This window comes from Cnephaeus nilssonii (assembly GCF_951640355.1).
Source record: "Cnephaeus nilssonii genome assembly, chromosome: 21".
Lineage (NCBI taxonomy): Eukaryota > Metazoa > Chordata > Mammalia > Chiroptera > Vespertilionidae > Cnephaeus > Cnephaeus nilssonii.
In genome coordinates, this window is record NC_137092.1 from 23,436,169 (window position 1) to 23,448,468 (window position 12,300).

The 12,300-nt window shown below is 40.4% G+C and overlaps 1 protein-coding gene across 2 annotated transcripts in view; it reads left to right on the forward strand.

Moving 5' to 3' along the window:
• Window positions 1–12,300, forward strand: part of XPR1 (xenotropic and polytropic retrovirus receptor 1) — a 110,070-nt gene that overhangs the window by 14,416 nt on the left and 83,354 nt on the right. For both annotated transcript variants that reach the window (XM_079761792.1, XM_079761793.1), the window contains exon 2: window positions 11,789–11,840. In XM_079761792.1, the coding sequence (XP_079617918.1) occupies window positions 11,789–11,840 (52 nt within the window). The remainder of the gene's footprint in view (window positions 1–11,788; window positions 11,841–12,300) is intronic.

Sequence of the window (12,300 nt, forward strand, 5' to 3'; positions counted from 1 at the left end):
GTTGTAGTTAACCCTTGATTGCTGTTGGTATCACTGGGAGGAATTGACCTCCAGGCCAATTAGCCGTGATGACCAGCTGTGTCTACACTGGAAGATCTGTTGCACAGGAGACACCCTTATGGGGCAGGACTTGCTTCAGTGGGGCTTTGGTGCTCACTGAGTCTGCCCCTTGAGTGTGTCTCTTATGGATGTGAAGAGTTGTAATCCGGTCTGGTCTCACTGACCACTGGGTACACTGGCTCTTGGATCTCCAAGGAGATGCAAGGTCAGCCACTGTCTGGGGCTGCTCACCAGGAGCTACAGAGACATCTGCAGATTCCTCCTCTTTGTATGGGGTTTGAAAGTGCCCAGACGAGGCCCAGCTGTGAAGAAAGGCAGGCTGCTGCCGCCGGGCTTTGGGGTTTTTTTTGGAAGCTCTGGGGCTCTCTGACCCAGCTGCTGTTTGATAAGTTTTAGGCGGAGAAAGGACAGTTCATTCATATGCAAAAGCCGATGCACACAGCGTGGGTGGGGTTGTAAATTGGGTAGGGCGGGGTCTCTGGGAATCACCAGGGCAGAGCAAACAGCAATGGCTGCCAGTCAGCCCTGCACCAGAGAGGTCCCCGGGTCTCTGTGTCCTGCGCCTCCATGCAGGAAAATGATCGCTGCGAGCACCTCTGAGAGAAAGCCACCCTCACGTTCCTGTCGCAAACCCAGACCGTCCAGTTTCTCCCCGTATGTGTCTGGTCCCCCATAGTCTTGCCTGGAACTGGAGTTCAGAGCAAGCGGGAAATTGTATCTCCCTCCCAATTAAAAGAGCAGCACATCCAGGTGCCAGCACTTTCCGTGCCTCCGCACCTCTTACCAGTCTCACTGCGCTTTCTTCACTTCTTTTGTTGTGGAACTTCCACTCAGCCAGTTTTCCTGTGATTCTGGGTGGTAGTTGTTCTGCCTTTTAGTTGTAATTTTGATGTGGTTGTGCGAGGTAGCAAGTATAGGTGTTTACCTATGCCACCATCTTGGTTCTTAATTTATTAAGGTTTTGCAGTATTGAAATTGGAGCAGTGAAGTGGTCTTGAGACCTATAGATTAGAAACTTTTTATAGGCATATAAGAAGCATTGCAGATAAACTTGTCTAAACTGTTACTAAGACAAGTGAGAATTTATGTTGCAATAACTCTTACTTTATGTTTAACCAACCTGTATAAACTTTATATGTTAAAGAGGGCTATAAGTCAAACACACTAAGAACCTTTCTTGGGAGTAGTAAATGAAAGAGGTTTGAATTTTGTTTAGAAATAAAAGGTAATGAAAATTGTGAAAAATAAGGTGATGAAAGGTGATATTTTTTTAAAAGGTGATTTTTTAAAAAAGGTGATGAAAATAGGGAAAAATAAGAAAGGACTTGGCATTTTTATATTTCATGAAACTGGAAATGCTATAAAATCTATTATATAAAAAGCCTGTGGTCGTCACGCAATCACGCCGTAACGACCAATCAGCAGGAGGCTGTGTGCAGGGAAGGCGCAATTGGGTGGGCGGGACTGCATGTGGGGCGAGGAGCACACAGGTGGGTGGGGATGTGACTTTGGAGGACTTGACCGGAGGCGTGGGCGGGTTCCTGGGTCCCGCCTCCTGCGGTGGCGGTGGTGGAGGTCACAGAACTCTTTCTGGGTGCCGCCAAACCGCGGGACTCTGCGTCCTGGGTCTCACGCGATTTCGCGCTCTGGGCCCCTAGTAATTCAATAAAAAATAACAATAGCTAACACTTAAAATTTAACTAATGTGCTGATTTTGGACATTCAGGTTTTGAGTTAAAAAATCTGTGCGATTTACAGACATATTTTGAATTTGTACTATGCTAGATGCTGTAGCTTATAAAAATTGAAGTGCAATTGTTTTCTGCCTTCAGAGAATTTACCACTATTTCCACAATAAGTAAATGTAAGAATGAGATTTAAGTAGTTAGAAGAGAGCATTTGTTATCAGCTTTATCGTCAGAATAGGATCCTTAGTCAAGGAAGATGCTGATTTATTCTTTTCTCAGACCAGCTTCAACTCACAAGTGTGGTTGTCTGATTTCTCAAGGGCATTCAATGTGAATTAAATTACAATGTTGGTAGCTTTGACATATGGGAATATAGTTTTGCTTATTATTGCTAAAATGGAATTTGTTGTAGTTTTCCTTTCTATAATTTTGTATCTTTATAGGAATAAACAGCTTAGCTATTTTGATCAAGGCAGGCCAAAGATGTTGGTTATGACCTAATAACATCTATATGCTGTGATATGAAAATGATTCTCAAATCTAGCCTTATGTGTTATTATTGTTGTATAACAAATTATCCCAAAACTAAGTGGCTTAAAACAATAATGAACATTTATTATTTGGAAGCAGCTTAACTGGGTGGTTCTGGCTCAGGGTTTTTGTGAGGTTGCAGTCATGATGTCAATCAGGGTTTAGTCATCTTCAAGGCTTGACTAGGGCTGGAGGTTATGATTTTAGAATGGCTCACTCAAATGAATTTCAGATTTATGCTGGCTATTTTCAGGCCTCAGTTCCTCACCCCTTGGACCTCTCCATAGGGCTGTTTCAGTTTTTTTCATGATCGACTTCCTCCAAAGTGTGTTGTCCCCAGATAGAGTAAGATGAAAACTGCAGTCTCTTTTATGGTGTAGCCTTGGTAGTAGTACTCTGTCATTTATGCAATATTCTGTTGGTTATACATGTCAGCCCTATTTAGTATGGGAGGGGATTGCACAAGAGCATTACTTCCTGGGAGGCAAGAATCACTGGGGCCCTCTCAGAGGCTAGTTACTACTAGTATACCTGATGTAAATATCTAATGGTTTAGAAAAGTTTTGAAAGTAAAAGGGAGAGTATCAGGAAATTGAGAGGCCAAAATCAGAAGTAAGTCTCAGAAAAGAAGATTTCACTCTATATAGTGGGGTACATATCATTTTCTCAAAGAAGCACAGATTATAGAATGAGCAATACTTGGGAAGATGCTTTAATAACCTTTCTTAGTCTTAGATCATCAGTGGTAAAACAAGAATCATATTTACATTTAAGAGTTGTGAGCCTTTGTGAACATAAAATGTTTAAAATACTCAAAACAATATCTGATAGTAGGCAGCCAATAAATGTTACTATTATTGATTAGTATTTATTGCCATCATATCCTTAGCTCTCATGTGTACTCAATTCAGTCTAATCTAGCTTCTGTCCCATCACTCTACTGAAACCATTTTGTGAAGGTCACCAGTGAGCTCCTGCTCCTCAGTTGTAATTACCTCCTCTTAGTCTTTTCCTCCTTGACTTCTAAACAGCTTTTTAAAAAAAGTTTCTTTAACTTTTAGCTTGCTTTTCTTTATTAATCTTAATATGGATAGTTTACATTAGAGGCTCTAAAGTAGAAAGTCAGAGTCTAGGCATTCTAATTTAGCTATTTTTCTCTATAATTTAGTTGCAGCATTCCAATTAGATAGATAGATACATATGTAGATGAGGCATCTATGGTCACCATCCAGCTCAAGAAACAGAATAACTATTGCCTGGCCAGTGTAGCTCAGTGGTTGAGAGTTGATCTATGGTCACGGTTTGGGTTACCGGCTCAATCCCCAGTAGGGGGCATGCAGGAGGTGGCCAATAAATGATTCTCGTCATTGATGTTTCTATCTATCTCTCCCTCTCTCTCTCTGAAATCAATACAAATATACTATATATATATATTTTAATATAGTTTATTGACTTTTTTACAGAGAGGAAGGGAGAGGGATAGAGAGTTAGAAACATCAATGAGAGAGAAACATCTTTCAGCTGCCTCCTGCACACCTTCTACTGGGGATGTGCCCACAACATGCCCTTGACTGGAATCAAACCTGGGACCTTTCAGTGTGCAGGCCTACGCTCTATCCACTGAGCCAAACTGGTTAGGGCACAAATATATTTAAAAAAAAAAGAAAAAAAAAAGAAACAGAACTACTATTAGTATAATGAACCTTGTCTTTTTGTTTATTAAACTTAGATGTTCTCATTTATCTTTAAATTATTTTTCCAGCTCTATTGAGATATAATTAACATACAACATTGTATAAATTTAAGGTGTACAACTTGTTGATTGATGTATTTATATATTGCAAAATGATTATCACTATAGCATTAGCTAACACCTCCATCCCATTACATTATTACCATTTCTTTTTTGTGGTGAGAACATTTAAGATACACTCTTTTAAACTTTCAAGTATAGAATACAGTATTATTAACGATAATCACCATGTTATACTTTAGATACTCAGAACTTGTTATTCTTATACTGGAAGTTTGTACATTTTGACCAATATCTGCCCTTTCTTTTACCTCCTCCTCTCCCCTTACTCCAGCCCTTGATAACCAACTCTCTCTACTTTCTGAACGCAGCTTTTTTAGATTCTACATATAAATGATATCATATAGTATTTGTCTTCACTTAACATAATGCCCTCAAGGTTTATCCAGTTTGTTACAAATGGCAGGTTTTCCTTCTTTCTCATAGCTGAATATTCCTCTCTGTGTGTACACATACATACATACATACATACATACCATATCTTCTTTATCCATTCATTTGTTCATTGTTCACAGACACTTAGGTTATTTCCATGTCTTGGCTATCTATATATATAAAAGCCTAAGTGACCGTTATGACCGGTTGACCGAACGACTGGTTGGTGACTATGACCCGCACTGACCACCAGGGGGCAGATGCTCATTGCAGGAGCTGCCCCCTGGTGGTCAGTCCACTCCCACAGCCAACCTCCCGTGGCCGGCCAACCTCCCACAGTGCCTCCGCACAGCCGGCCGTGTGTTTAGTGAGCTCCCATGGCCAACCTCCTGCGGCTGGCCAACCTCCCACAGTCCCCTAGCCGGCCAGGCTGAGGGACCCCCACCTGTGCACGAATTTATGCACTGGGCCTCTAGTTTTTAATAATGCTGCACTGAACATGGGGGTACAGATATCTCTTCTCTAAATAGCTTTTGATAGTTTTTAATATCTCTTCGTGCTTAAAATGCTCCTTTAGTTTTTGTGTTACCATATACATCTGATTTTTTCCTTATTGCTGCTATATATTCCAAAAGATTCTGTCAATGTCCCACTCATCACTTTCAGAGAAATTTCATTTATCTAGACCCTACACAATTTCAAATCACCTTTATATAGATGATTTTCAACTCTTAGCCACTAGCTATGACCTATCTTCCAAACTGTTGATCTCTTTTTTCATCTGTTTGTTGATCATCTCAGTTGTCCTGTGCATACCTAAAGTGGTTTGTCAACCCAAACTTCTATCTTTTCTTTGCCCACATTTTTTCTTTGATGTTTTTCCAACTCAGTTAATATTATCAATAATCAACTTTCTTTTTACCTGGGCTCAAAATCTTGAAGATATTAATTTCCCTTTGTTCTTGTTTAGTTGTTTGCCTAATTTTTCTGTTTCCCTTCATGATATCTTTCTTTTCCCATATTTCATGTACTTTTATTTTTTCTCTAAGAGGACTGGTGCCCAGAATTCGTGCACTTGGTGGGGGGGGTCCCTCAGCCTGGCCTGCGTCCTCTCAGTCCAGGAGCCCTTGGGCTATGTCCAACTAACAGCTTAGGCCCGCTCCCCCCAACAGTTGGACATCCTTAGCGCTGCCGCGGAGGCGGGAGAGGCTCCTACCACCGACGCTGCGCTCGCCAGGGGGCAGCTCCTGTGTTGAGCATCTGCCCCCTGGTGGTCCGTGCATGTCATAGCAACCAGTCATTCTGCTGTTCAGTCGATTTGCATATTAGCCTTTTATTATATAGGATTGCTCCTGCCTTAGACTTTCAATATGCTTTTATTCATATTTCTTTTTAGAATTTAAAATTATATTTTAATTTACCTATTTATATATTTGTCATATCCTTGTTTTATTCATCATTACAGTTGGCCCTCGAACAACGTGAGGTTAGGGGTGCCAACCCCCCACACAGTAGAAAATGAGTATATAACTTTTGACTCCCCAAACCTTAACTATTAAATAGCTTACTGTTGACCAGAAGCCTTACCAACCATACAGTCAACACATATTTTGTATGTTATATGTATTATGTACAGTATTCTTACAATAAAGTAAGCTAGAGAGAATAAAGTCATAAGGAAGAATTAATACACTTATAGTATTTATTGAAAGAAATCCATGTATAAATGAACCCATGCAGTTCAAACCCATGTTATTCAAGGGTCAATTGTATTTCATTAGAGCCTGGTATAGTGCACAGAATAGACATCCAGTAATGTTCATTGAATGAATAAAGCTTAGTAACTTCCTTAATAATATTAAAATACAAATATACTAGGTGTACCCATTAATAATGTGGATTTTTTTTCAATAGATGGAGTTACACATATGTTGATACATATGCGATTTGATATGTATGCTATTTTGTTGTATTGACAACAAGCTTCAACACTTCATATGTCAAATTTGCTGAAGGTGTTAACATCATAGATATTTTTATGCTTAAAAATGTCGAATTTCGTGCCAAAAAAAGAGCATTTGCAGGAAGTTATAATTCATTACTTTATTTTGAAGAAAAGTGCTGCTGAAAGTTACCGTATACTTCGGGAAGCTTATGGTGAACATGCTCCATCTCAAGATACTTGTGAACGCTGTTTAAACGCTTTAAAAGTGATGATTTCGATGTGAAAGACAAAGAACATCCAGGTCAACCGAAAAAGTTTGAAGACCAACAATTACAAGCATTATTGGATGAAGATGCATGTCAAACTCAAAAACAACTTGCAGAAAGAGTAAACGTTGCCCAGCAAAAAATTTCTGATTGTTTACAAGCAATAGGAAAGATTTTAAATGAAGGAAAATGGGTGCCACATCAACTGAACAAAAGACAAATGGAAAACGGAAAAGTCATCAGTAAAATGTTGCTTCAACAGCACGAAAGTATTTTTTGCATCGAATTGTGACTGGCAATGAAAAGTGGATTTATTTTGAGAATCCCAAACGCACAAAATCATGGGTTGATTCAGGTCAACCATCAACATCGACTGCAAGGACAACTCACTTCGGAAAGAAGACAATGCTCTGCCTTTGGTGGGATCAGGAAGGTGTGGTGTATTATGAGCTTCTAAAACCAGGTGAAACCGTTAATACTGATCGTTACCAACAACAAATAATTTGAACCAGGCTTTGATCGTGAAATGACCAGAATGTGCCAGAAAAGACGGCAAAGTAATTTTGCTTCATGATAACCCACCATCACACACTTCAAAACCAGTTAAAGACATGGTAAAAGATCTTGCCTGGGAAGTGTTCACCAGACCTTGCTTCTTCAGATTACCACTTGTTCCGATAGATGCACACACACTTTCTGAGCAGCACTTCAAAATGTATGAAGATGTGGAAAATTGGGTCTCTGAATGGTCTGCCTCAAAACAAGAAAAGTTCTATTGGGACGGTATCCACAAATTACCTGAAAGATGGGGGAAATGTGTAGCTAGCAATGGACATTACTTTGAATAAAGCACTTTTGATGTTTCTCTTGAAATTATAGTATTTTATTTTATTACAAAATTATTAACCAGTACATCTGATAAATCTATGGCTATTGGTGATTGAACTCAATGTTCAGCCGCTCTCCTTTCCTCTGAGGTCTGGGATGGGGCTAAAAGTTTTAACCTTCTAATCAGGTTGATGGTTTTTCTGGGGACCAACCCCTATCCTAAAGCTGTCTGGGGCCTTCCCCACCACTCCTCCATCATTCCTATGCAAAAGATAGTATATTTCAACGGTTTTCAGAGCTTTGTGTCAGAAACTTGAAACAAGGAGCAAGTATTTTTTTGTTATAAAATACTTGTATTACTCTATTGTCTCAAATTCTCCATAAATAGTGAATCTTTGGAAGTCTTTTTTTACTATATATTGTCAAGGTTATTTAGTCATGGAAGTAACAAGTTGGTCACTAATCTAAAGCAATGGTAATTCATTTGGGAAGAATATCATTTGCTAGACTTGAATATAGACTGGGTTACCCTGGAGGTATATTCCTTGTGATTTGTGGGGGAGGGTTTAATATGCTTGAATGACTTTAGGCCAGTAGTTCTGGGGAGAGGGGATTTTGTTCCTCTGGACATTTGGCAGTGTCTGGAGACATTTTTGGTTGTCACAGCTTTGATGGATTGGTTGCTACTGCTATCTAGTGGATCCCTAGATGCCAGGGGTGCTAATAAAAATCTTGTTATGTGCAGAACAGCCCCTCACAACAAATGGCCCCAAATGTCAGTTATACATAGGTTGAAAGCTGGTGGCCAATTTAGGAATCACTAATAGTTAGATGGTATTTGAAACTTTGAAGTTGTGGAACTGGATACAGTCACCTCAGCTGATGACCAGCTCTTCAGCTCTGGAGCCTTATCCACTTAATTAATTCTACCATTTTGATAGATATGAATAAACCCTTTTTATTCCTGTTCCACAAACCACTTAAAGAGACCAAAGGGTGATCTTTCAGATTACCTAAATATGGTTGTTAGTTGATTTCCTGGTTTGGAAAAAAACAATAAAACATTTACTCTCTTTATAGTCCTGAACTGTTAGGGAGGACTTTCCAGACCTCCATTGAAAAGTATTTCTACCCAGGATGAAAAGAATTCTGGAAATTATCTACACACAGTGTGAATGTACTTAACACTATTGAACTGTACAATTGAACACAGTTAAGATGGTGAATTTTATGTTATGTATATAACACAATTTTAAAATTTTTTATCTAGTGTTTCATATTTTCTTAGGTGGTGTTCCATTGTATTTCTCTGGGACTCTTGTTCTCGGTTTCTATAACTACTTTCTTTTAGTCAGAGAGTTTATATCCTCTCAGGTGATTTTTCACGGGCATTTTTCAAATGCCCCTTAATTTTTAAAGTGTACAAATTAGCCCTTGTCTTAAAAATTAGACAGTACTGGATTGGTATGAAAATATTTTATTTTAGCTTACTAGAAGCCCGGTGCACGAAATTCGTGCACGGCGGGGGGTTGTCCCTCAGCCCAACCTGTACCCTCTCCAATCTGGGACTCCTGGAGGGATGTCCGACTGCCCGTTTAGGCCCGATCCTGGTGGGATCGGGCCTAAACGGGCAGTCGGACATCCCTCTCACAATACAGGACTGCTGGCTCCCAACTGCTTGCCTGCCTGCCTTCCTGATTGCCCCTAACCGCTTCTGCTTGCCAGCCTGATCACTCCCTAACCACTCCGCTGCCAGCCTGGTTGATGCTTAACTGCTCCCCTGCCAGCCTGTTTGCCCCCAACTTCCCTCCTCTGCCAGCCTGGTCACCCCTAACTGCCCTCTCCTGCAGGGTTGATCACCTCCAACTGCCCTCCCTTGTAGGCCTGGTCCCTCTCAACTGCCCTCTCTTTCAGGCCTGGTCCCTCACAACTGCCCTCCCTTGCAGGCCGGGTGCCTCCCAACTGCCCTCTCCTGCTGGCCATCTTGTGGTGGCCATCTTGTGTCCACATGGGGGCAGGATCTTTGACCACATGGGGGCAGCTATATTGTGTGTTGCAGTGATGATCAATCTGCATATTACTCTTTTATTAGATAGGATGGAGGCCTGGTGCACGGGTGGGGGCCAGCTGGTTTGCCCTGAAGGGTGTCACAGATAAGGGTGGGGGTTCCCTTGGGGTATGGGGCGGCCTGAGCGAGGGGCCTGTGGTGGTTTGCAGGCTGGCCACGCCCCCTGGCAACCCCAGGGGAGGCCCTGGTATCTGGAATTTATTTTCCTTCTACAATTGAAACTTTGTAGCCTGGGGCGGCAGCCATTTCTGTGGCAGTTAATTCACCTTCTACAATTGAAACTTGGTAGCCTTAAGCAGGTGAGCCCGGCCAGGGTGTGCGGAAAGCTTTGCTTCCCCTGTTGCTGGCGGCAACCCTAGCCTGCTCTCTCAAGCTCCATTCTGCTGCCATTTGTTTGAACTTGTTTACCTTCTCTAATTGAAACTTTGTAGCTTGAGTGGAGGCTTAGGCCTGCAATGGCTATGGAAAGCTTGGCTTCCTCTGTTACCTGGGAAACCTTGCTCTCTGTGGCTGTAGCCATCTTGGATTGGGGTTAATTTGCATACTCACCCTGATTGGCTGGTGGGCGTGGCTTATGTAGCAGAGTGATGGTTAATTTGCATATTACCATTTTATTAGAGAGGATTACAGTTAATTGAAGTATTTCACTGGATTCCTTTTTTTTCTTAATTTATCTCTCATTATTGACAATATTAGAGATGTCCTCCATTCCCCTCCCTGTTTTGCCCCCCCCCCCTTCACCCAGCCGCTGCCTCACCTCAAGCCTTCGTTGCACTATTGTCTGTGTCATGAGCTATGCATATATGCATATAAGTTTTTTGGTTAATCTCTTCCTGAGATCTGTCAGTCTGTTCTATGCATTCATGCCTCTGGACTTATTCTGTTTGTCAGTTTGTATTGTTCATTAGATTCCACATATAAGGGAGATCATGGATATTTGCCTTTCTCTGGCTGGCTTATTTCGCTTAGCACCGTGGTCGGCAAACTGCGGCTCGCGAGCCACATGCAGCTCTTTGGCCCATTGAGTGTGGCTCTTCCACAAAATACCACGGCCTGGGTGAGTCTATTTTGAAAAAGTGGCGTTAGAAGAAGTTTAAAAAATTTGGCTCTCAAAAGAAATTTCAATCGTTGTACTGTTGATATTTGGCTCTGTTGACTAATGAGTTTGTCGACCACTGGCTTAGCATAATAATCTCTAGGTCAATCCATACTGTCGAAAAGGGTAAGAACTCCTTTTTTACAGCTGCATAGAATTCCATTGTGTAAATGTACCACAGCTTTTTAACCCACTCATCTACATGGGCACTTGGGCTGTTTCCAGATCTTAGCTATTGTAAATAATGCTGCTATGAACATAGGGTTGCATATATTCTCTCAGGATTCTTAGGATATATTCCTAGAAGTGGGATCCCTTGGTTAAAGGGCAGTTCCATTTTTAAATTTTTGAGGGAACTCCATACTGTTTCCACAGTGGCGGCACCAGTCTGCCATCCCACCAGCAGTGCACAAGGGTTCTCTTTTTCTCTACATCCTCAACAGCACTTACTGTTTGTTGATTTACTGATGGTAGCCATCTGTAATAACTCGTTGTAGTTTTAATTTGCATCTCTCTGATGAATAGTGATGATGAATAGCCACAGCAATCTTGAGAAGGAAGAACAAAGTTGGAAGGATCACAATACCAGATATCAAACTATACTACAGAGCCATTGTAATAAAAGCAGCCTGGTACTTGCATAAGAACAGGCTTATAGATCAGTGGAACACAACAGAGACCCCACAAATTGACCCACGCCATTATTGTCAAAATAATATTTGACAAAGGAGGCAAGAGCAATCAATGGAGTAAAGACAGTCTCTTCAATAAATGGTATTGGGAAAATTGGACAGGTACATGCAATGAAACTAGACCACCAACTTATACCATACACAAGAATAAACTCAAAATAGAGAAAAGTCCTTACATTAAGTCATGAACCCATAAAAATCCTAGAAGAAAACACAGGCAGTAAAATGCAGACATCGCATGTAATAGAGTTTTTGCTGATACATATCTTAAGGCAAGAAAAACAAAGGAAAAAACTCACTAAATTAATTTAGGGAACCGTATGTAGTCATTGTGTGGATATTGAAAAAGAAGTAATTGTTTAGCTTCAAATGCTTTTAATATAAAGATTATTCAATTCATGTATTCCTTTTGTTTCTTTCTAATAGGCTTTCAAGGATATGCTGTATTCAGCTCAGGACCAGGCACCTTCTGTGGAAGGTAAGATGCATTAATTCCTTCCTACATGTAGTCACATAAAATCTCTTTTTAAGGAACGATATTTTAAACTGCACAGTACAAAACCAATATAACCTGTCCTATTATGTAGATCTTTTTTAGTTTTCATAATATATATCATAATTACATTATATTTCAAACAGACTTTTTTGTTTAGTTCACATTTTCCCTATGGATCTTGTAAATGTCCTTAAATCAACCTTAGCATTGTGAATCATATACTGGCTTAGAGTCCAATTTCTTATCTGTGTCATTTTCAACCCCTCCAAATGTATTTTCTTTTTTTTTAATTCTTTATTGTTGAAACCTCCAAATGTATTTTCATATCTTTCTCTTTATCCATCAACCTTCAGTGGATCCTTAGTCCATAATTAGTCTGGCCAACACACCATTTTCTATTTATGCCATGTCTTTAAACTGGGACTAAAACAACAGAGCACTT